At 40.8% G+C, this 22,521-nt stretch overlaps 1 protein-coding gene across 1 annotated transcript; it reads left to right on the top strand.

Annotated features, from left to right (window-relative positions):
- The first annotated feature begins 312 nt into the window (after positions 1 to 312).
- On the top strand, positions 313 to 22,414 carry rmp24 (ribonuclease MRP subunit p24). Its single transcript, XM_026156688.1, has 5 exons — positions 313 to 651; positions 6,577 to 6,599; positions 7,707 to 7,927; positions 20,850 to 21,043; positions 21,347 to 22,414. The coding sequence occupies exons 1-5, from the start codon at positions 557 to 559 to the stop codon at positions 21,531 to 21,533; spliced, it is 720 nt and encodes a 239-aa protein (XP_026012473.1). The 5' UTR covers positions 313 to 556; the 3' UTR covers positions 21,534 to 22,414.
- The last annotated feature ends 107 nt before the right edge of the window (positions 22,415 to 22,521 follow it).

Genomic DNA, 22,521 nt, shown 5'->3' with positions numbered 1-22,521 from the left:
TACGCAATTACGTTTTGGGTTTTTGTTTTGTTTTTTACCTTAGTTAATGACATTTAACTCAGTAATTGTTGACTCCAAACAGGGCCATTACAGTCATTGATGATACCTTAGACTAAATAGCCTTTATCGTTTAAACTTCGAATTTTAACATTCAATTAATTCCCAGTGTCAAGTGATATGCGATTATTTTTTTATTGTAGTTTTTTAGTTTTAGTCTTCTTCTTCTTTTTTTTTTGCAATATCAAATGAGAGAATGGTGTTGAAATCAATACGCTCCGCCATGTGTTCCCTAACTACTCCGTTTCCCATAATCCAATGCAAGTAACGTCAGAATCTCGCGACCGGAGGTGGCTAACTGGAACGCTAGTTAGCTCAATGCAGACTTGATGAGAATTAGAATTTTCTACAGTCGTTCCGCTGCAGCTTCTCCAGTAGTGGAAAGGACGCCTGTCTAGTCTCCACTTTGTACTTGTTAAGCCGGCTAATCATTTACGGAGGAAGTTTTTATTTGCATTCGCAGGAGAGTTTCCGTTTTCTCACGTGCATCATCAGAAAAATGGAGATTTCTCCTGAGATAAAATCAAACAACTTTCTGCTGGACGCTTCTCTGCTGTATAAGGATAGCTGCCCGGAGTTATCTCGCTTCTTCATGTAAGATACTTCACTATAACCAAACACGAATACCACTTAAAAGTATATTTTACTTGCAGTCCTTTATTGTTGTGATGCTAGCAAGTGGACGCTAGGTGGAGGTGTTCGCCCAGTGTGACCGGGAAAGTTTCTAGCTCGACGATGATGTCAGGGAAAATTATGATTGTAGCCCCCATTATAGTTCCTTATTACTCAGGCTATAGTTTCGCAGTTATAAGGAACTATAGCTTTGTAACTGATGTCCTGTCAATCATTTTGGGATTGGTTGAGCTCTGACGTCTAACATATTAAGCCACTGTTTAATTCTCATTCTTTTTTCACACGTTAATTTAAATAAGAATGGGTTATGTGCTCGTGCTTTCATTGCTTTTTTATAACTTTTTGTGTTACAGTCACCTCGAGGATAATCGGATCACTGGTGGCTACAGTGAAACTGCAGAAACACATAATACAGTGAAGTCTAAAAATAAGATGTGGCTGCTGCTTATGTTGGTCTTTAGTGGTGCCTCAGGTGTCAATAGTGTTGAAGTTTTGGAGCATGAATTGTTGTACTTTTCCACTGAAGTTTAGCCTGCTGTAGTTCTTCTACAACAGTGACTTACTGTAGCTGGACATGAGCCCATGTGAGAGTCCCAGCCGTGGCTGCTCGTGTTTGTGGGCAAGTTTGCAATGCCTCAGTGATAGTTTCAATTTAAATGAATTACAGTTTGGTGAAATGGTTTCAATTGGTGAGAACGAGACACCTTCCTAACAAGCTCTGAAATCAAAGCACAAGGAAGTAAACAAAGTGGTGGTGGTGGTGCAGACAGTCCCTCTAATCATCGGGTAAGAGAGCCAGGCAGTATGTAAGCCTCAGCCTCATCCTTGTATGGTTGGTAAACAAACCCAAACAGAGCCCTGATCCAGCATTCCCAAGGTGTCTTATTCTTTTTAGATTCCTGTAATTAAGTCTTTGAATTTTTACTCAGAATTAAACACATTAGTTATTATAGCCACTTTATGATTTTATTCATCATTTACAGTTCACTTCTTGAACTTCAAAATTTTGGTGTCTGATAGCCGTTCCAGACATTGGTGATTGCCGTGTTGTGGTGAAAGCTGGAAGTAATTTCAAGAGAAATCCTCTTAAGCCTTTGTCTGTATGTGTGTGTGTGTGTGTGTGTGTGTATGTATGTATGTGTGTGTGTGTGTGTGTGTGTGTGTGTGTGTGTGTGTGTGTGTGTGTGTGTGCGCGCGCTCATGCATGCGCTCAGGCTGTGCCCACTTGCTGGTATACAGACTTTTCTTCTTTATTAGGGTTTAAATTGAGCATTAATGCATCTAAAATGTTTTAAAATGTGCATATGTCTGTGTAGGCTCTTTCCACAATCCTTAGACTGTGCATATATGTGTGGACTCCTGCGATTCGTGCATTAGTTGGGTTTCAGCCATGTCCCTGTGTCCTTTGGCTTGTCTTCTCTCTTACCTGAGCCAGGAAATTTGTGGGCAGAACCATGAATGGAAAGAAAAACAGAGGTTTTAATGGTGAAAACCCCAGTCCGGGTCGTTTTCCGGATGTGTGTGAACCCACTGCTGCTTTAATAACATTGATCTGTTCCCCAGATTCCCCGGCTATGATTAGCTGTGGTATTTGAGAACATTTTGAACACATTTAACTCTGACCAGCTGTCCAGCAGGCAGGACACAAATCTAAATGTTTGGCTTTGTAACTCAGAGACCTCACTGGTTTTATGCCAAAGTGCCTGGCAGAGAAGACACAATGAACAGCCACTGCCAAAATGTACACTTAGCGCCATGAGCTAATTAAGTGATCCGAGTGATAATATGAGAGGCAGCATACAGGAAGGAACTCATGCTACGAATGAAAGCCTCAGACGCATGCTTTGAATGCACAACTGATCAAACCGTGCACCCGCGACAGGAGAGGAACTGAAAATATTTGAGTCGGCATACATTGGTGTACGTGATCAGAGTGCATTGATGTTCTGAATCCTGAGGAATTACGACCATGTCCATGTGTTCCTTTGGGGGTTTCCACTGTCTCCACTTTCTGCAGGCCAATGCGTCACTGGAGTGTTTGTTCTGTGGGTGCGCAATTACTCATACGCTCATACTCCGCATATTTGTAGGAGATGGTGTTACTGCCTTCTGGCACAGTCTTCACCTTCTGCCAGGCCAATGACTGAATGAGTTAGTATGTATGTTTGCATGGGGCATTACACCTATTGTCGAATTCGATGTACAAGTACTTGGTGTGCTTATTGTGGCTCACGTTGTTGAATCAGTGAAGCTTTTTCCAGTAAGTTCGTAATCATAGTTGCGTGTCTGGTAACTAGACCTTGACTGGCTGTTCTGATTACCAAAACAAATATGCATGTCGTCTGCTGGACAAACAATTTGGAAACTTGTTTTGGTTTCTTGTTTTGTCTTTTATTGTCCTCACACAGGCCTCACATGGTTTTCAGTCTAGAAGTACAGCTGCAATTGCTGTGTGTTGGTTAATATTATTGGAACTCTTGAGTAATTAGTGTGGGAGAAATATATAGCAAAAGCAAGAGGGCTTCAAGGCATGATTGTTCCTTAATAACTTCTGATTGTTTTCTTCATTTTGGCTGTGACATACCACATTCCCAAAAGAAATCACCTACTTAGTCGGCCTAACAAACCTAATTCAGGACCAATGTAGTCAAAAGAAGGTTAATATTTCCATCTGCAGTAGTTTATATTTGGTGGCGTGGCTCTGTTTTGGGACCTCCCTGCCTCTCCATGTGAATATGTGGAGTGCATAAGGCATAAGTCAACTGAGTGTAGGCTGAGGTATCTTTTGATAGAATGCCCTATATCAGATTTACACGTAGATTTGTAGAAGGATATCAGCCACGTGTTGTCAGCTCACCCTGGGATCAACTTATATGCCACATTTGCAAAGTAAACAGAGAAATCTAACCCTCTTGTTTGCTAGCTTGAAGCAATGATTTTGTTGCCTTTTTTTGTTTTTTGTTCACCAGTTGACCTGCCAACAAAGCATTTTTGTTATTTTTATTTCAACTCATATCTGCCATTTCTTGATGTATGCTCTATCATCAAGGTAAGGAAAGGTAAGTCGATTCTGGTCATCTGGACACTGTTTTTAGCGGGAGAAAACGTCTTCAGTGTGGACCTCTTCAGCCTCTTCAGAGCCTCAGCCCCAGTAAGCTGTGTAGGCAGAGATCATCCTCACCGATCTTTGATGCCCACCCAGTCATTTCGTTCTAGAAGCAGGCCTGAAATATGACAAACCTCTCATTAAAAAAAAGAATTATCCAAAGGGCAAAGAATTAAAGGTTAATCCAGATATGCTTGGATTGCATTCTCTTAAGCCTCTTTTTCATTAGTACCTACTCAACTTGACTCCAATATGCGTAGGGCCATTACAGCAAGGAGGTCGAAAGTCCTCTGACATCATTTGTATACGACACAGGCTATATTTATTGCTTTTTTTCCAGACTCGGTTACCACGCTGTTGTTTTTTATGTAGCCATTTCCCTCATCGCTGCGTTTCAACAGTACCAGTTTTGATTTTTGTCACTCTTATGAGTCCTCGAGTAACTCCACTGACTAGCCAATGCTGATGGACGCCCATGGAACTCCGGGCAAGTGGCTACAAAAAAAATATTTGGTCCTAGGTATTACCACCTAATGGGAAACCATAAAAACAGAGTTGCGTCAAGCCAAGCCGAGCTATTGCTGACTGTCCTCACTGACCACTCGAGTGCTTAAGTCAAAAAGCTACATTTATTCAAAACACTTTATGAAGCTCACATCCAGAACCGATTCTAGAATCACCAGTTATCCTAACATGCATGTCTTTGGATTGCGGCATGAAGTTCAAATTCAACCATCCAGGAGATTTGAACCCAGTCTTCCTCCTGTAGGGCAGCATCACTAAGCATGGCATCGCTGTCTTGTTAAATTTGTCACTGCATTTTTTTCCTGCTGTTTGTCACCACCTTTTAAAGGCCTTTTTCCCTCTTCCGTTCCCTTTATCCAACACTTGCCCTCATTTCCTCTCGTACTGTATCACTCCTGTTACATCTTCTCTCAGCAGGAGCAAATGATCCTCAGACTGAGAAGGACCTGCTGGCCTCTTTCGCTGTAAGGTCCAGGTGATGAATGAAACCATGTGAATCGGTGCTGTAGAGGGGCACACTTTCTAGACTATTTCAAGGACTGATTGTGAAGCTGCTACCTGTGCTAGGCCTTTGTGTCTAAATATCTGAATGAGTTACAATCTCCGGTGAAGGTTTTTCAAGACATGCCAGCGGCCCTGTTGTTTTCCCTGATGGTAGCAATAAAATATTCATAATGCTTTTCATTTCATGCTGCAGACAGCACTTCTGTCTATAATCACATTATTACCTTGTAGCCGACACATAATTTCCCCTCACTGCCCTACTGCATCCTCTAGCGCTTCGTTGATCTCCCAGCTGTCAGCAGTTCATCCGTAGGACGCGTATCTTCAGCGTTTATCGCCACAACCGAGCATGCACTTAAAAGGAGATGCATGACAAGTATGTTAATAAGATTTGCACACTGGAAGCAGTCTTTGCGGTGCAGCCTTTCGGAGAGCTGGCTCATTCAGGAAGCTGTGGTAAGGGAGAAAAAGATTCCCTAAAAACATTCCTCGTCTCCGAACTTGAGTCATTCAGTTGTTTTTAGCAGGCTGGTTGTTGGAGGATTGTCTTTCATCTCATGCCAACAAACAGCTCTTGCTTTTGTTATCAATATGTATACTGTATAGTGGTGATGTGAACTACCATGGGAAATGTAAATCAACTAACTTCCTGAAAAGGATTTTTTTTTTTTTTAAATGTCAGCAGAGAATGATTAAATAGCTTTCCGAACAACTAACTGCATTTCTGGAATTGTTCAAGGTCCATGAGTCATTATCACTTCACAACAGAGTGACAATCCACCACATCGGCCTCATACAGTTTCTCTTCATTTCCTGTATTATCTGCTGACAGGTCGTCTATATAATCTGACAGCTTAATCCAGTCACTGATTATTAAATTGGGGGTAGTATCTAGAGACAGTGATTCAGACTGTGCAGTGACTGATGACAGATATGTTGCAAAGCCCACAGCGTGCTCAGCTGTATCTGAAATCATCCATCAGTACGATGCACCGTTTCACATATGGCGCGGTTGAGAATGCCGGCGGAGCGTATAAACAAACGACTGCCACCAGACGCCGCGGCAAAGGCCCGTAGGTTAACTCCAGATTAAAGCCGACCCCGCGCGCCCTCCTCCCTTTCCATAAGCAGACAGCCCTATTTCTGTCTGTCCCTGACACACGTGCAGCCGGACAATAAATGTCCCTTTATCGATTTAAGCCCTGAGCTAATTTTAGTGTGGCTTAGTTGTGACTCAGTTAAAATATCTCATTGCGAGTGTTCCCAAAGCGGGGGCAGCCGCATGGGCGGTGAAGCCACTGAATTGGTTTGGAAAGCTGCCCCGTATTGTTTGGGAGAGACCAGTTTTTCCGGTTGCATGTTTTCCACTCCACATAATGGGAATAGATAGTCTTTTTTTTTTTTTTTTTTCCCGTCCCCAAAAATTGTTTCCATCTTGTAATTTGTGTGTTTGCAAACATCTATTTTATGCAAATATGCAAGCAATAAACATATTTATTTCAATATTTTCCATCACACTGTCTCTTACCTTGTTTCTTTCACTGGTCCAGCGTTACAGGAGTTGTTGTGATGTAAATTGAGAGGAGCATTTCAGGATACATGCACGTTAAATGACAAATAAAGTATTTTAAAAATGCACATATACAAGATGTACATTATTAAAATGATGCCTCATGATCGTGTTGTTGTGTTTTGACATAAACTCGGTTATAATTGAAGTCTCAAACTCGTCTCCTCTTTCTCATTCCCAGGCAGGGGTCTTTAAAGGCTAACGGTAAGTTCACGGAGACGTGAGTCCTTGAACGAACTCCCGTTTCATTAAAATTTCTTCTTCCTGTTTCACTTTTGCATGTTTTCATCAGTTCTGCCCCAGAGTGTAATAAGCACGCACAGAATGCAGTAGTAAGTAGGACCTTGTCACTGGCTTGTCAAGGTTGATAAAACTCACTAAATCCTCCGCCAAATACTCAGAGGCAGCCAGCTGTCTCAAACAGACTGCCCAGTGGAATCAAACACCCACACGTAGACACTCACAGACACACAAACTCTCAGACCCATGCCAGCCGAAACCACATAAAACGGGAGTGGTGCCATTTAGTAAGACTCCTCAGACTTTTCTCCTTAAATAGCACAAAGACTCGTCCCAAACTAAGTAACGTGGTGTTTGTTTGGAGTTCTATTAAAATGATCACATTTTTCTATGGAAATAGAAATATCGACTATTAAATGATAATTCCAAGATCAAACTATCACCTTTCTGTTATAAATCTCATTTCCTCGTTGTTTAAATTGTAAGGGGCCAGTCTCACGCTTGCATATAGTATTGTGCAAAAACCTTGAGCTACCCCTCGCTTCTTTATATTTGGAAATGTTTGTACAATTCTAACGAGTCTGAAAGTCAATATCTGGTGTGATCTCCTTTATTCTTTAACACAACCTGAACTCTCTGAGATAGCTTTCATTTTTTTTAAGTAGTCTTCAGGAATAAAAACCAAAAAAACAACTAGTTATTGGCCAAAGAAAAACCTTGAAAGACCTTAAGCAAGCCTGGAGAACTATTGCTCAAGAGCACTTTCAAAATTCCAAGAAAATCTAGTTACTTGGAAGATAATGTAAGACAAAAAGGAGGGTGGCTCAAGATTTTCAATTCAATTTATTCAATTCAATATTTATATAGCGCCAAATCACAACAACAGTCGCCTCAAGGCGCTTTATATTGTATTGTGGACCCTACAATAATACATACAGAGAAAAACCCAACAATCAAATGATCAAAAGACTTTTGTGCAGTACTGTCCATTTCAGCAATTTTTGGTTGTTTGATTGTTATTTTGTTCAAAAGATACGTTTTAGATTGTCTGTGTCTTTCATTTGCTTTCAGGACCTCTGAAACAAAAGTTCTCCAGTATGCTGCACAACACTGGGGTGTGTCCGTACTGTTGCCAGTGGCTCCACCCTGACAATCACCATGTGCGGCTGAGGCCCAAGCAGCGTCCATCAGCACGGGTGCAAAGTGTCCTGCTCAGGAAGGCCAGAGGCAAACGGCTCAGCCTGGTGCAGAAAAATCTGCTGTGCCGCTTCCAGAAGTCCTCGTCGGTACTGGTGAGAAGGCAAACAAACTACAAATCTAAGCACCTGATTATGTGTTTTACTGCACTGCAGCATATTGTTCAGGAGTACAATGGAAGTGACAATTCAAAACCAAGGCAACACAAGGTGCTTTACATAAAACATGCAGGGCCAAAGGAACATAAAAGAAAGGCACACATGTATTTACAAAGAATAAAAAATAAGATAGCACCAAACACAAGAGTAAACATCACGGACGAGTCCAGTGCAGTGCGAGATATAAAGAAATCTCTCCAAAAAAGGAAGCAACGCATGGCAAACATGGATTTAAAAGAGCAGAGCACACCTCTGGTTATGTCTGGGAGTTTGTTCTGGTTATATGATGCATGCTTCTCCGTGTTGAGTCTTTACTCGGTTTAACCAAGTAATCCCAGCTTTAAGGCTGAACAGTTTCCTCAGCTGTAGTGATGTTAAACTAAAGGTCAGTAGTTATTTTGTGATATGTGGGATAGCTGCTGATATGTGATTTATTTGTGAAATCTGTATTTTTTTAATTGTTGGTAATACGGCTGCTTCTGATAACCCGCCATATTCTAATGATTGTATTCTCTTAAATATCACTTGGACTTTAGTGTGGACTTGACTGCTTATTCTGTAGCTATTATTGACCTCAGAGCATAAATGAGCCAGGGGAGATCTACACTGCCCTGCCTCTCGCTTTTGTAGAGCGAGAGGCAGGGTACACCCTGGACAAGTCATCCGTCTGTCACAGGGCTAACACAGAGGGACAGACAACCGTTCATCCTCTCATTCACACCTACAGCCAATTTAGCATCACCGGGTTTCCTAACATGCATGTCTTAAGATTGCGGGAGGAAGCCAGAGTATCTGAAGAGAAACCTCACAGACACATGAAGTACAGGAAAACTCCACAAGAAAAGCAGAAGCCTGGATGCAAAAGAAAAAGAAGAAAAAGAATGATCAGTTTATTATAACTTAACTAGTCCTGAATTGTCTCATAATCTATTTTTTGAGCCATTTTTGCCATTTAAATCGATGAAGTCATTAGTATTCATTCCACAGAAAGTGTCTGGTATCATTATGGCGCTCCACTTACTGCTCCAGCCTTACAGTTGTCCCATTAGGCTTAACTGTAAGAGCTAATGTTGCTAGAGAGTGCTTTGTCAACATTCACTCTGTTCACCCCACAGTCCTCTCCCAAATTGTTATAGTGGTCCCCTTTGTCTGTCGTCTTAATGGATGGCACCAAGCAAGAATAAAATGTAAAAACAGATTTTGGCCAGCACACACCCACTCTACTGATAAACCCATTTAGATGAGGAAGCTAGTGATGGAGCATGCAGCTATAGGGTCATTTTCCCCAGCACCGGTGATAGCACTGAAGAGCCCCTCTAGCGATCTGACATCAGCCTAATGAAGAGCAGCTTTAGTGGAAATGCTGCTGCATCATTAAAATCTGGTCTGGTTCATTTAGTATGCAGGTATTCACGACAAAAAGCACTTTGAACCCACTCTCCACTTTGTATCTGTTGACTCTGAGGGCTAAGAGGTAGATAGAGAATGAGAGCGGTAGCAGGATTAAAAAAAAAGAAAGATAGTGAGAGGAATAAATGCAGAATGAAGTTCGAAATATTAAAAGGGGCAAGAGGGAGAAAGGCAGGTAGATGAGGTGAAAGGAGTCAAATCATGGACTGCAAAAAGAGCTGGGACCTTGTGTTATAATTTCTAATGCAGCACTTCTACTTTTAAGGGCTGTTGTGAAGGTGAGATTGGGGGTCTGATAAAGAGATTTATCAGATCCTGGATCAAGGAAGGATACACAACATGATAGTAAGGTGAACAAGCTATACTTGCTATACTTGTTAGATAAAATAACAACAAAGAAATAAAGGGCTGGGCACAATGTCTGTGTAGGTTTCTGCGGTAGTGTCTGTGGTAGTCTTAGGAGCTTGAAAAGAACTATCACGCCATGTTAAAAAGCTCAAATCAAACTCAAGTCATGCTCAAACTGGTTTCTTTAACATGACAATTAGTTCACTGTATTTTAATGGCCTCCAAAGCCAGCGCATGGGTCGTGGGATCATGGATCTGCTGTCACACATGTGGTCCAATCAGTCCCAGACATCCTGTCCTTAAGCGTGTGTGGCTCCCCTGTTATTAAACTCGTAGCTAAACAGAACTATGCTGTGTGTTTTATACTGAAGGCCACTCTTAAAGACATTGAGCCGTGATTATTCACGTTTCCGCCGACTCATTTGTCAACAATCATCACGATGAACAGTGTGGATGTTTGTCCATCACATGACTTCCTCGTAAACCAATATGGCGCCAAGAATGTCCTCCAAGGTATTTTTAACCTCTGTTTTCATGGTCACTAGCCTGCCCAATGTTCAAAAGACAGCAAGTCAAGCTACACATGCGGGTCATGATAGACTTGTGCTCAGTAAAAGGGCGATAGCAAGCTGATATGCTTAAAATGCACATTGATAGAGTCGTGACGATAAGAGGTGGAATGTGAAAAGCTTCCTTTGCTTTTCCTCCTTGACACGACGCTGATGAAAAGAGCAAAGCAGCTCTGACAGGAAGAAGGGCTCAGCACGAGCTTGGATAAAAAGATTGGCATCCACTTGGTTTCATAGTTAGAGCATAAAAGGGGAATCATTATTTTATTATTTTCCAAATGCATGAAAAATAATCCACAGAATGAGAAATGAAATGTGTCACAGTGACCATTGAATTTGGCACCTGTTGTTGTTGTTGTTTCATTTTTTAATTGCTTCATTTCAGTGGGCCAGAGTCAAGTGTTATGGCTGTGTACACAGTATATTAGTCTCCTCTTACGGTCAGCCACGTAAGTCTGTTGTGTAAATTTACCTTTGTGTGTTTTTTTTATCTTGAGCAGGAGACAGGTGTTTATTTTAAACAACGTATGACTATTTGTAGATGCAAAGACTCATTTCTCTTGTGCGCTCATTTGTTTTCAGAAGCATCAGAACAGTTACGGGGCCTTTTTGTGGATGAGATTTGTTGTCAATAATGTCAATATTTTTATCGATCTTTTATAGTTTCATATTTGCATTTCTCTCACTTACCTGCATTTAGAAAGTCTTTGCACAAATTATCAGTTAAACTCTTTAACATTGAAGCAGTGTGAATAATCTTGAACATGCACGCTATATGCATGCTCCACCCTATATGCATGCTCCACCCTATATGCATGCTCCACCCTATGTGCATGCTCCACCCTATATGCATGCTCCACCCTATGTGCATGCTCCACCCTATGTGCATGCTGCACCCTATATGCATGCTGCACCCTATATGCATGCTGCACCCTATGTGCATGCTCCACCCTATGTGCATGCTCCACCCTATGTGCATGCTCCACCCTATGTGCATGCTTCACCCTATATGGATGCTGCACCCTGCTGTAATAGGTGCCATTTTCAATGCACATGCCTTAAAACAGTGTATTTTTGCAGTAAATTTAAAAGAGCAGCTTTTCTAGCTAAAATGTAAGCATGCAAACATCAGAAGGGACCACTGGACCAGTAAATACAAATTTATAGTCATGCACACAAGCGATTTGCAGCGTTTATACTCCAGGGTGTAAATCCCCTTGATTTCACACTGTATTGCTATTGCCGTTTGGTGTGTGTGTGTGTGTGTGTGTGTGTGTGTGTGTGTGTGTGTGTGTGTGTGTGTGTGTGTGTGTGTGTGTGTGTGTGTGTGTGTGTGTGTGTGTGCGCGCGCGCGCGCGTGCTGCCCTTATGGTGGGATGCCAGTGCATGACAGGCTTTCCTCAGCCCTGTGAAGTTGTCTTAGTGCTGCGATAAATCACTTTGTTTATGCGTGCTGAGCGGGTTATCCAGCAGTGGATCTGGGAATAGGTTGGATGCAGCGCCACAAAAGAGGCAGAGACCCTAAATGGAGCGAAGAATAGCCTATTGTCCTCCTGCATTCTTCTCTTCTTCCTCCTTGAGTTTAGTTTTAGACTTTCTATCAGAGTTGCTTGTCACAAGGAAAATGTATTCTGTGCTTTCATGTTTTTTCAGGTGATTAGTGCATGTCTGCATTAGGAAAAATATTTCTGTTGGTCCTTTTATTCATTCTCATTCAGTTCATTTTCAGAATACAAGATGAACCAGATATGAAGGAGCAAAGTGACAGACCAGTCGTTCTGTTTTTGGCACATTACACACGGAGCCATCTTTCTGATGCGACTCAAATCTGTGATTTATTTTTTAAGTCACCACTTCTTCTTGACCTCACTGACCAGCTCTCATTCTAGTACCTTTACACACTCCAGTCTCTCTTGTTACTTCTCTCTTAAGTTCTATCTCAGCTCATCTACCCGACCACAATCTGACCTCTCACATTATGCTTTCTCCATTTCTCCTTCCTTTCTTGGCCATGTCTTCACCACATTTCGCTTTCATTTATCTTTAGTGGAAAATGTGCCGCTTGAGGCCATGACAGGAAACAGGAGGCAGCGATGTCTAGCTGGTGTTTTGCCTGTTTGCTGTCAGGGAGCAGAAAAGGTTCCGCTGAGGGGGAGCAGGATTACAAGAGGGGAAAAAATATTGGGAAAGACAGATGATTAGAGATGAAAGCATTTTTTCGATACAAACAGAGGAGTCACAGTGGGAGGTGGAAACACTCACTCTTGTGCCACGTGTGTGGGTATTTAAGTAAAGCATTTGAAATATGTTAACATCTACATACTGTACGTAGCAATGGCAGGAGTCACGGGAAACTGATGCCAGCTGAACTTGACATCCTTGAAGAGCAAACGAAAACCAAAATATGCATAATGTAACATACAGTTTAATTATTTTAAGCATCCACACTTTCTTCTCTCCACTGTCATCATGTCTGTAGTTGAGTAGACATGCGGGATAAACCCCATATAGAGAACTTAAAGTGGTACCACTGCAGCATGTCATCTCTCAATTAACGTCTTGATGCAACTATTAAAAAGTCTGCTTTGGAACTTGGCGTTCCCTCTGTTCGGCCTTCGCATCCTCACTCACCAGCATTTGAATCATACGCTTTCTGAAATTGAATCTGTCAGCACGTGTGTGCATTAATGGCATTCGCTGCATGTCTTCTGTAAAGCCAAGTACGGGCCATTCGTCATCTCTATAATAATCAGGGCAGAGTTCTAAATCCAGATCTGTCTCTGGGCTCTTTTCTTTATTCCTCAGCCTCAAAACTTCACCTGTGTTTTGAACAGCCTGATGGGTGGAGATATATCTCCAAGGTAAAGATTTTTGTAAATTTAAATGCAGACTGTACTCTGTGGTTGTGTTTGTTTGTTTTAAACTTACAAATGCAGACAGCTCTAGGTCATCAAATGTTGCTATTGTATTCTCAAACTACTCAGAACTGCATGATTTTATAAATATATTAAAAGTATGTAGTGCCTGGTTTGCATAAACTTCAACAGATAATGTCTGAGGGACTTTGACAAGTATTTCTGTCACTTTTTTTATTATTATTATTTATTCAGAGCTCTTTTTGAATGTTGGCTGCCTTTTCTTCTGTTCTCTGTCTCTCATGCTGCTTTAATAATATTGTGTTCTGGGCTGTTGGTAGGCCTGCCCATGACTGATGGTGTTCCATTATGTGTTTTTATATCCAGCTATGCTTTTATTGCATTAGCAGTATGTTTGGGATACCTGGATTTAAAGGGATCATGTATTGTTGGAAAATGGGAGTCGTTGCCAATTAGATCCTTTCCAGGTGGTTTTTCATGGTCTAGCAAACTCTGACGGTACTTTTCTGTTTTCATAATTCTTGTTTTGACAAGATGTCCAACACCACTGGCTCAAACGCAGCCCCAAGCCATGACAGAGCCTCCACCATGTGTTTATAGATGGCTGTAGACACTCACTGTTGTACGTCTCTCATAACCAGTGTTGGGCAAGTTACTTTGAAAAAGTCATTAATTATAGTTACTAGTTACTTCTTCAAAAGAAAAACCTGAGTTACAAGATACAAGTAATTAATTACTTGAAAAGTAACTATTGCTTTACTTGAAAAATGAGGGTATAATTGGCCATTTTTGACTACTTTTGATTTTCCCTCTACATTTCACCTTTAAAAACTATTTACTTTGTCAGCTTCAACCGTCTGTTTGTTGAAAAATAGTAACGCGACCGCACCGCATTGTCTTGTTAGTAACGGTAGCGGCCTTGTAAAGATAGGTATAGTAATTAGTTAGATTACTCATTACTGAAAAAAGTAACGCCGTTAGTAACGCCATTACTTGTAACGCCGTTATTCCCATCACTGCTCATAACCACCTCCCTACAAGAGCTTTTCTTTTATACATATAAACAAAAAGAAAAGGATTACAGATGATCTGTACATTCAGGGTAATTAGCCCGTACCTTTAAGGCTGTGAAATAAAAGGAAAAAAGAAGGAAAAAGGGAAATGAAGAGAAGCAAAAACGAGAAATATAAACATTTGTATGATATTTCCCAAAGAAACATAATCGCTGCAAAATAATCCCATTCATTTACTGACTACAATTCAAAAATTTCAAGTTAGGATTCATCACTCCATCAGATCTGTTGCCACTGATTTTCCGTCCAGTTCTTGTGTCATTTGTCATACCTCAGCCTTCTCTCCTTGTTCCCCTTTCTCCAGAATGGCTTCTTGACAGCCACTCTTCCACTGAGACCATTTCCAATCCGGGTTGAGGTAGTAGATAGATTTAAGTGAATGTCCAGATGGATCTCTCAGGTCCTGTGACAGGTTTGCTGGATTTTTTCTGTCAGCACACACTGCACACCGTGCCCAGATTTTCATTTTTGCCATGTGTTTTTGTGACGGGATGATAGTGCCTAAAACTACAATTTGGGTTCTCTGCTGTGTGTTATGTGTAGATGCAACATTGGGCTGTCCCTTGAGTTAGCTGCTTGTGTTAAAGATTCACAGGTCAGTGTTAAGTGGCTTCATGAATAAGAAAACAGTCCTCTTAGAAAAACAACAAATGTCTAAAGAAAAGCTTTGAAAGACGCTCGAAAGCCTGCAGAACTATTGTTTAAGACCACTTTAAAAGTTACAAGAAAGTCTGGCACCTTGGAAGCAAAATATAAATAAATCAGGCATGCCTCAAGACTTTATACATTACTGTAGTTTTTTTTCCTCTCCATATCTAAAAGAACCTGCAAACACTTTTCACTCTGGAGTATTAGAAATCAGATTAGCATAGGCAGCAGATGTTGATAAAAACTCACATGGGAGTTATTATGAAGAATTAGAATGTTTTTTTTTTTTCTTTATCTAATCTGGCTGACTGGAAATAAGTTTGTTGAGGACTGCGGGTAAACCATCATTTCACGTCTTTGAAGCTGTTTCCCGGCGTTTGCTGTTTTTGGCTCTTGAGGCTGACCGGCTTGTGCGACGCAGGACAAAATGTGACCTTTATCACTGACAAGAGAGCGAGAAAGAAAGAGAGAAACAGATATGTTTTTATGGCAGCATGCAGGAGATCTGCATTCAGATCAGGTGTCTGTGTATTTACCAGCCTGCCTGCCTCCAGACAGTGTGACTAAGTGGCTGCATGCACCCAATCACAGAGCAAGGCCATGGCGAGAGGAAAGTTTATACTTCTTGCCTCGTATTGATCCCCAACTGCTCTTCTGCTTTCAGCTTTATTGCGTTGTATTGATGCGGTCTCGAATGACTTTCACACACAGCGTATGTGGATAATCATACTTTGATGTTCACAAAAACAGAACCATCTCATCACACGATAGACATTTAGCACTGATAAACAATTATATGACTTATATTTCTACTTTAGGAGTCCTAACAGACGCTTCATTCTGTGACTCACTCTGCTACTCTACTCATCTTCCTCCTCTTGGGCAGTATTGCACTGCTGAGGTCAGATTAATCAACCAAAGCTGACCTCTGACAGCAGAGAGAAAGCTAGGAAGGGAGGTATTTATGGAGCAGAGGCTATTATTAGCAGGAAAGGTCCATCTGCAGAATTGATGTGTGTGTGTGTGTGTGTGTGTGTGTGTGTGTGTGTGTGTGTGTGTGTGTGTGTGTGTGTGTGTGTGTGTGTGTGTGTGTGTGTGTGTGTGTGTGTGTGTGTGTGTCAACAATGTTGACTGCAAACAATGTTGACTACTTATAATCATGAAAATGAGCAATTGCAAAGTGCAGGAATGTTTGTCGTATGCTGGGAGAGAAGTACAGTATGCTCTGGAAGAGAAAATAAAAGTTCTGGCCGATTATTTGATTCGATTTTTTGTTTTAGACTCAGAGAATGTTAAACTCTGTTCTCATTTGTCACAGTATTGGGTTACACACAACAGTCAGCTTGCCAGAGATTGAACTACAAGAATTACAGCTGCAGGATCTCATTGATCTCAGGTTATTTAAATTGAAAGTTTTCACCTTTGTGAACTATCTAACAGTCTATTTGCTCATTTAAAGTTCAAACCATTACACCGTTCGTAACTTAGACCTGCGTTCTTTCGTTCAGGAAGTCGTGCATTAATCTATGACTTGAGCTTTATTATTTTTATATGCAGAAAGAGCCGCTGCAAGACTGCACAGTTTAGAGGCAATTACACACTCCTGGCATTAAAATCATGGCATGAAATTGAACGGGAACCTTACTTTCTGCAAAAAAATAAATAAATAAAATGCTTAATATCCCTTGGGGTGTATATAGGTGGTTGTTTATCCGCATTAGCCTTATGCTTGGTTGGCCAATGCGCTGGTTTGTCTGCTGCCAGAATGCCAAGATGAGGAAATCAGATCTCTCTCTGCCACCGATTCACGTGTGGCTCTGCAAGTGCATACGCCGCATGTCGAAGGATTAGCGTAAATTAAACAGGTACACGTGACTAGGATTGCGTTTTAGGTTGTCATGATTTCTTATCACTATGCAACAACCTTACCGTCACTGTCGTCTGAGAGTGGACAGCGTCATTTCCTAGGCACTTTCCAGTTGCTGATTAGCATCTCCGCTGTGCACTTACATGCACACACTTTTTTATTAGGGAAAGATTTTTAGATCCTGTCATATCAGCGCTTCATTCGAGCTGGCTAATGACAGCGAGGCCAGGAGAGGATAAACAGCATGAGGTCATCCTAGTTGTAAACATCCATCTGCAACCAGCTGTCTCTCTGTGTTTGATCTAGCCCACCATTAACTATGTGCACCCCTCCCTCCCCTGGAGTAATCATTTGAAGAAATCATAGTCGTCAAAAGTTGAAACACGAAAATCTGCGTTGTCACCTAAATGTCTCCAGCTCTTATTACTTACAGCATGTGTTACAATTGAAGCTATATCATCTATAACAGAACAGCAATTAGTTTTCTGCTTAATGATATACCCCCATACCCCCTGTTATGATTTGGTTAGATAAAAATTTAATGATGTATGGGAAGAAATTGTTTGATCATTGCAGAAACAGGAAGTGGTGATGGAAAGATTATATGAAAGTGCAATAAAGCAAACGGTACGCATCACAACATTTATGTAAGTGGATAGGAGGAGGTTAAAACTGGAACTATCCACATTGAATTTGGCGGTTTCACATCCCGTAACTCAAACACGATTGGAGGTCACTGCCAGGAATCTGCCAAAACTTACAACCCTCTATTCAAGTGCATCACAGTAATGATGCAACTGCATGCAAGGAGTGTTTATGAACTATTTTACATTGCTGCAAAAAAACTATGTTATTTAAAAAGTCAGTTCCTCCAACTCCAACCAAATATTGTTTTCAGTGGTTTGTGCCATGCAAATATTTTAACTGTGAAAACGAAATTCATAACTAATCAGATCTAATCTGTTTGGCCTGAGGGGAAAAAGCAGGATGGATTCTTCCTGCAAAACTAATATAACTATTTTATCCATTTGTCTAAAATGTCTCTATGTGACCAGAAACTAGTTCCAGTATAACATCTTTATACACCTGCACCTTTTTAATATTAGTGCATTACTTTGCTTATAGATACTCCAGACTTTGTGTGCCTACTTTACTGAACAGCACCAGTTATTCCAAGTTTGGAATACTTTGTTTGAGGAAAGGTTTTTTTTTTTCACTGTTGAATGTCCTCTCTCAGCTGAATGTGCCTTTCTACATTTATTTTAGACTCCTTATAAGATAACTGCAGTTTAGGAGATATCCATCCATCTATCCATCGAGGGCTGGAGCCTGTCTGAGCTGTCATACAGCAGGAGGTGGCGTACACTCAGAAGAGGTCACCAGTGCATCACAGGGCTACTCAAAAACCATCAATAATAAAATCTTCATATTCAAACCACATACAATGCATAGATTAGAAATTCCACATTTCTAAAATACTGACCCAAGATAACTTCTTAAAAGGCAGCCAGTTATGCCTTTCCTTATTTTTGTGTCCTACATGTACTGCTACAATGGTGAGTGCTCATACTAAACATGGATTAATGTTTCAATTAGTGAGCACACGCACAACGCATGTGCTTTGCCTCATCTCGGGGTACAGAGTTATATCTAAGCACAGTTGACGTCAGATTTAAACCTTCAGTTTGCAAGAGGCAGCCAGTCAGAAGAAAGGTGGCTTAAAGGCCAGAGGAAACTACTTAAAATGTCTTATTTCAATCAGATCCAGCCCGTCATGTCAATCAGATGACGTGATGGGCCACACCAAGCACATTTATTTAAACAGAAATAATGATTATAGTGCACTATTATTGTGCTTTATTAATTGCTGCATGTTAGGTGTGTTTATGCAAAGCTACTCCTGTTCAGTACAGGTTTTTTATTTATATTATTTTTTATTTTTGCTTGAACACAAAATTCTTTGTGGTTTGAATCTGTTTCACGTTACATCTAGAGTACAAGTAAATAATAAACAGCATTTAAATTATCAGTTATTCAGCAGTATTTACTAAATGCAAGTGTTCTGAGTTTGGATCTTTTGTTAACAAATAGACTTAATCAAAAGATCTTGCATGCACTAGTAACACTGCGATCCATCCTCTAGAGAAAGTCTGGGGTTATTTAGTCCATCTGCTTCACAGAGCATTGGTCAGTCCTCATTGAGCCACACCCCTATGCACAGATGGGTGGGTCAGTTGCTTGGCTTTGTCACTATAAAGCGGGACTGGCAGGCTCCTTTAGTAAACACTTCTCTAACGGTGCGGTAAAAACGAAGAGGAACCCAGAACTAAGTGCTGGTTCACTGAAACCCAACTCTCCAACACTCGGCAGTAGACACCTGTCAGAATCTGAAATGGCTACATTTGTGTCGGTGAGTTTTCCATCTCCTCAGCATTCAGGACTGTCAACAGTTTGGCTCAGATTTGCTGACCTCTGCAGCGGTGGTCTGTTCAAACCAGTTCTAATGTTGTGGCAACTCTGGATAGCTTCTGTCACTACTGGGATTTTTTTATGCTTAGATTTTGGAGGGATATTGAGGTTTTATTGAACACTGTGCACTGCATTTGCTACTTTAAATAAAGTTTTACTTAAGAGGAAAAAAAGTGTAAATGGCTCTTCTGTTCAAGATTTTTATTTTTCCTGTGCTGGAGTTAGCTGAAGTTATTTGACATTTGTTAAAACAGCAGAAAAAAATGGCATATCTTATAATTATAGCAGGGTCATGATGCTGGGATGATTTTCTATATTGTTACCATCACTCAGTTCATTCTGTGGTGTCTTATAATGGGCTGCAATTGATAAGAAGTCCTGCCTAATACTGAAGAGTATATATAAAGTAATTGTGGCTTACAATAGCAGTCAGTTGTTTTGTTTTTTATCTGTTTGTCCGAGTCACATTATGATTCCATAACTTATTTGATTAATCATTGATGGTTTATTAACAGCCTGTGTGCACACCATGACATGTACTGCTGTTTCATGCACCATTTCACTTGGACACACAGTCATAGGCCAAGAGTTATTATGCATGTTGTCTTAAATTGCAAGGATCTCCTGACCTGTAGTTCTACCTTGCAACTTTCCTGCTACTTGTTTTGCCTTACATGGAGTTTATATTTTATTTGAATGCAGTGTGTCTTATTTTGAATTACATAAAACAGTAGGCTCAGCTCAAGCATCAGAGAAGTTGTAGGGGAAAAAATGTTATAGAGTTAAACTAGAAAGAACTAGCCAACAGCTCTGATAGCATCTGCGAGTCATGCACAGCTACACCTTTAAATCACAGAATAAGAATATGAAGCTGAATGTGAGCATGGTACATCTAATTTATTGATTAGTACAGTTTTGTTTTTCTTGAGCACAAAGTTCTGCGAGTCTTTGATCTGTTACCCGTTGTAACCTTTCCACATTGCAGTGTACCCTGAATAGGCGAAATTGCATGGCAACAGCCCCACCTTGCCGTCTCATAGGCTAAACACATTGTTTTCCCATCCTGCTTCAAGCAGTCCAACTATTTTCATATCTGCAATGTTCATTGGTAAAATTATCTTTGGCACAGCCAGTGGGAAGAGCCTCAGCTGTTAAGTGAATCTCCTGTCATTAGTAAGCTTCCTCTACCTCACTGTAAACTTTTCCTCAGCTTTGAGATGTCAGTACGTGTCCCTGACATCTGTGAGGCTTGCGGGTTGGCCTGCGTCACCTGTGGCATGTGCACCATTTTTATTACAGCTAGTCAGGCCCAAGTCCACACCAAACTGTTGTGCGTCCCAGAGAAAGCCATTAAACTGTGGAAATGGTGAGTTTTGATGAAAAATAATAGCTAGAATGACAAAAAGCTTCACCTTCCTCTCTAGGATTTACATAATTTGTTGAAATTATACACAAGAAGTTTCAACGGATTTCCTTCCAAGTACTCCTCTGGGGATGCCATGTATGCCTTCACCTCAAAACCTCATTGTGTATGAGCGCAGTGTAGACGCAGAGCATGCATTATTAATGGATATGTTCCTTTCCTTCTCCTTATCCCAGATGGCCACCTGCCATGCCTGCAATAAGACATCCAGGTACAAGGGGGTGAACAGGGATTTTATAGCTACCTTCGCTAAGACCCACAACACACCAGGGAGTGCTGGCAAGCACAAAACCCCACAGTCAACCAGCAGATCCAGCATGAATGCCCACAAGACTCCTGGCAAGGACAGGGCGCCTGCTCATACACCGAGGTAAGTTTATTTTGGTTTGCTGTTACTAATATGCGCAGAGCCAAAAGTTTAGTTACAGCCTTGCTTGATTAAACTTAGTTGGTTCTGCAGACATATGAGACAGTGATGTGTCAGGCATGTTGGGATTTGAGTGATTGAGTTTCTATTAAGTCAGCATTAAGGGAACAAGATGTGCGGGCGGCACGTGTTGGTTCCACGTTTTTCGGATCGTGTCGCTGGTGATAGCTTGCTTTTAACATTTCCTGCTAACCAACAAAATCTTAAGTTACTGTAACTCTTAACTGAACTCTTCCTTCTCTCTAGATTCTCCTCCTCCTCCTCCACCTCCACCTCCACTACTACCACTTCAGGATCAGGCTCAGGCTCAGCTTCCTCCAAGCCTCCTAAAATTAGAAACTGGTTTGTCCGAAATCTAAGCAAGATTCTCCAGCAAGAGGACAACCAGGGCACCAAGAAGGGGGGCTTGAAAGATTTTCTCTCCTCACTTTGAGCATCTTAAGATTATATGCACTTTATCTTTGTGAATACTCTTAAAAAACAAAGAAATGGGAGGAGGCCCGTGTCGTAATCTGTGTAATCCAGAGCATCAGAACTTGAGAAACTAGTTGAGTTTCCAAGCCAGTGAAAAGGCACACAGTTTGTCCAACAGCGCGACAGTTGCTGGGCGGATTGGAGCGGCGCTCCTAGAATCCTGAATTGTAACCGGGGGCACCGAGGTCGCTATTTCAGCTGTCAGTCAGTTTCTGCATCTTCTGCACAGTCAGAAAGACGGGCGGACTTCTTTTCATCTAATTTAACACATCCCCCGTTTGTAAACTCCCGAACTGTGGATGTTGAAGGATTATAAAGTATTTATTTATCAAATTGCCGAAGCATCACAGGAAATCCGGCTTTTCTCTGTGGTGGCATTTGTGGCATGACGAGCTGGTTTACATATATATTTTCTCCATTTTCTAATGTTACAAAAATAGATTTATATAGAAAATATATACCTTTAACTACAATTCATGCTATTTGATGTTCAAACTTTTGTATTTGATTTATTTACTTATTTCAGCTTTCAGTTCTCTCCAGTGGGAACATTTTTCTGTTTGTTTGTTTTTTTATTACAAAGTTGAAATATAGAAGTGATAAATGTAAATATCTCATTGTTACATATTTGTAAATGCATACAAATCAATCACCAATGAAAATATTTGATTATCATTCAGAATGGGACTCACCAGTCACTGTTTACAATGAAAAGGCACATCTGCCAAACATCTGTAGACTTACAATTAGTGTCATCTAAACTTTACATTTTCTTTTGATACTTTCTTTGGCTACATGCTTTTGCACCATTGCTCTATTAAATATGACTTGTGTGTTTTTTGTAATGTCTGATTACTTACGGTTGTAGATTAGCTGTTCAGTGAACACACATTTGTTTAAATCCTGAAATACCTCACATTTATATTTCACTGTGAAATACCTGAAAT

The sequence above is a fragment of the Astatotilapia calliptera genome, chromosome 22, assembly GCF_900246225.1.
Source record: "Astatotilapia calliptera chromosome 22, fAstCal1.2, whole genome shotgun sequence".
Taxonomy (NCBI): Eukaryota; Metazoa; Chordata; class Actinopteri; order Cichliformes; family Cichlidae; genus Astatotilapia; species Astatotilapia calliptera.
This window is presented reverse-complemented; position numbering and strand designations above follow the sequence as displayed.

Bases quoted from the DNA above. Each gene is read 5' to 3' on its own strand.
- rmp24 (XM_026156688.1), top strand. From the start codon at position 557: ATGGAGATTTCTCCTGAGATAAAATCAAACAACTTTCTGCTGGACGCT. The intron at 652-6,576 runs GTAAGATACTTC...TCTCATTCCCAG, and splicing joins GAGTTATCTCGCTTCTTCAT to GCAGGGGTCTTTAAAGGCTA. The intron at 6,600-7,706 runs GTAAGTTCACGG...ATTTGCTTTCAG, and splicing joins GGGGTCTTTAAAGGCTAACG to GACCTCTGAAACAAAAGTTC.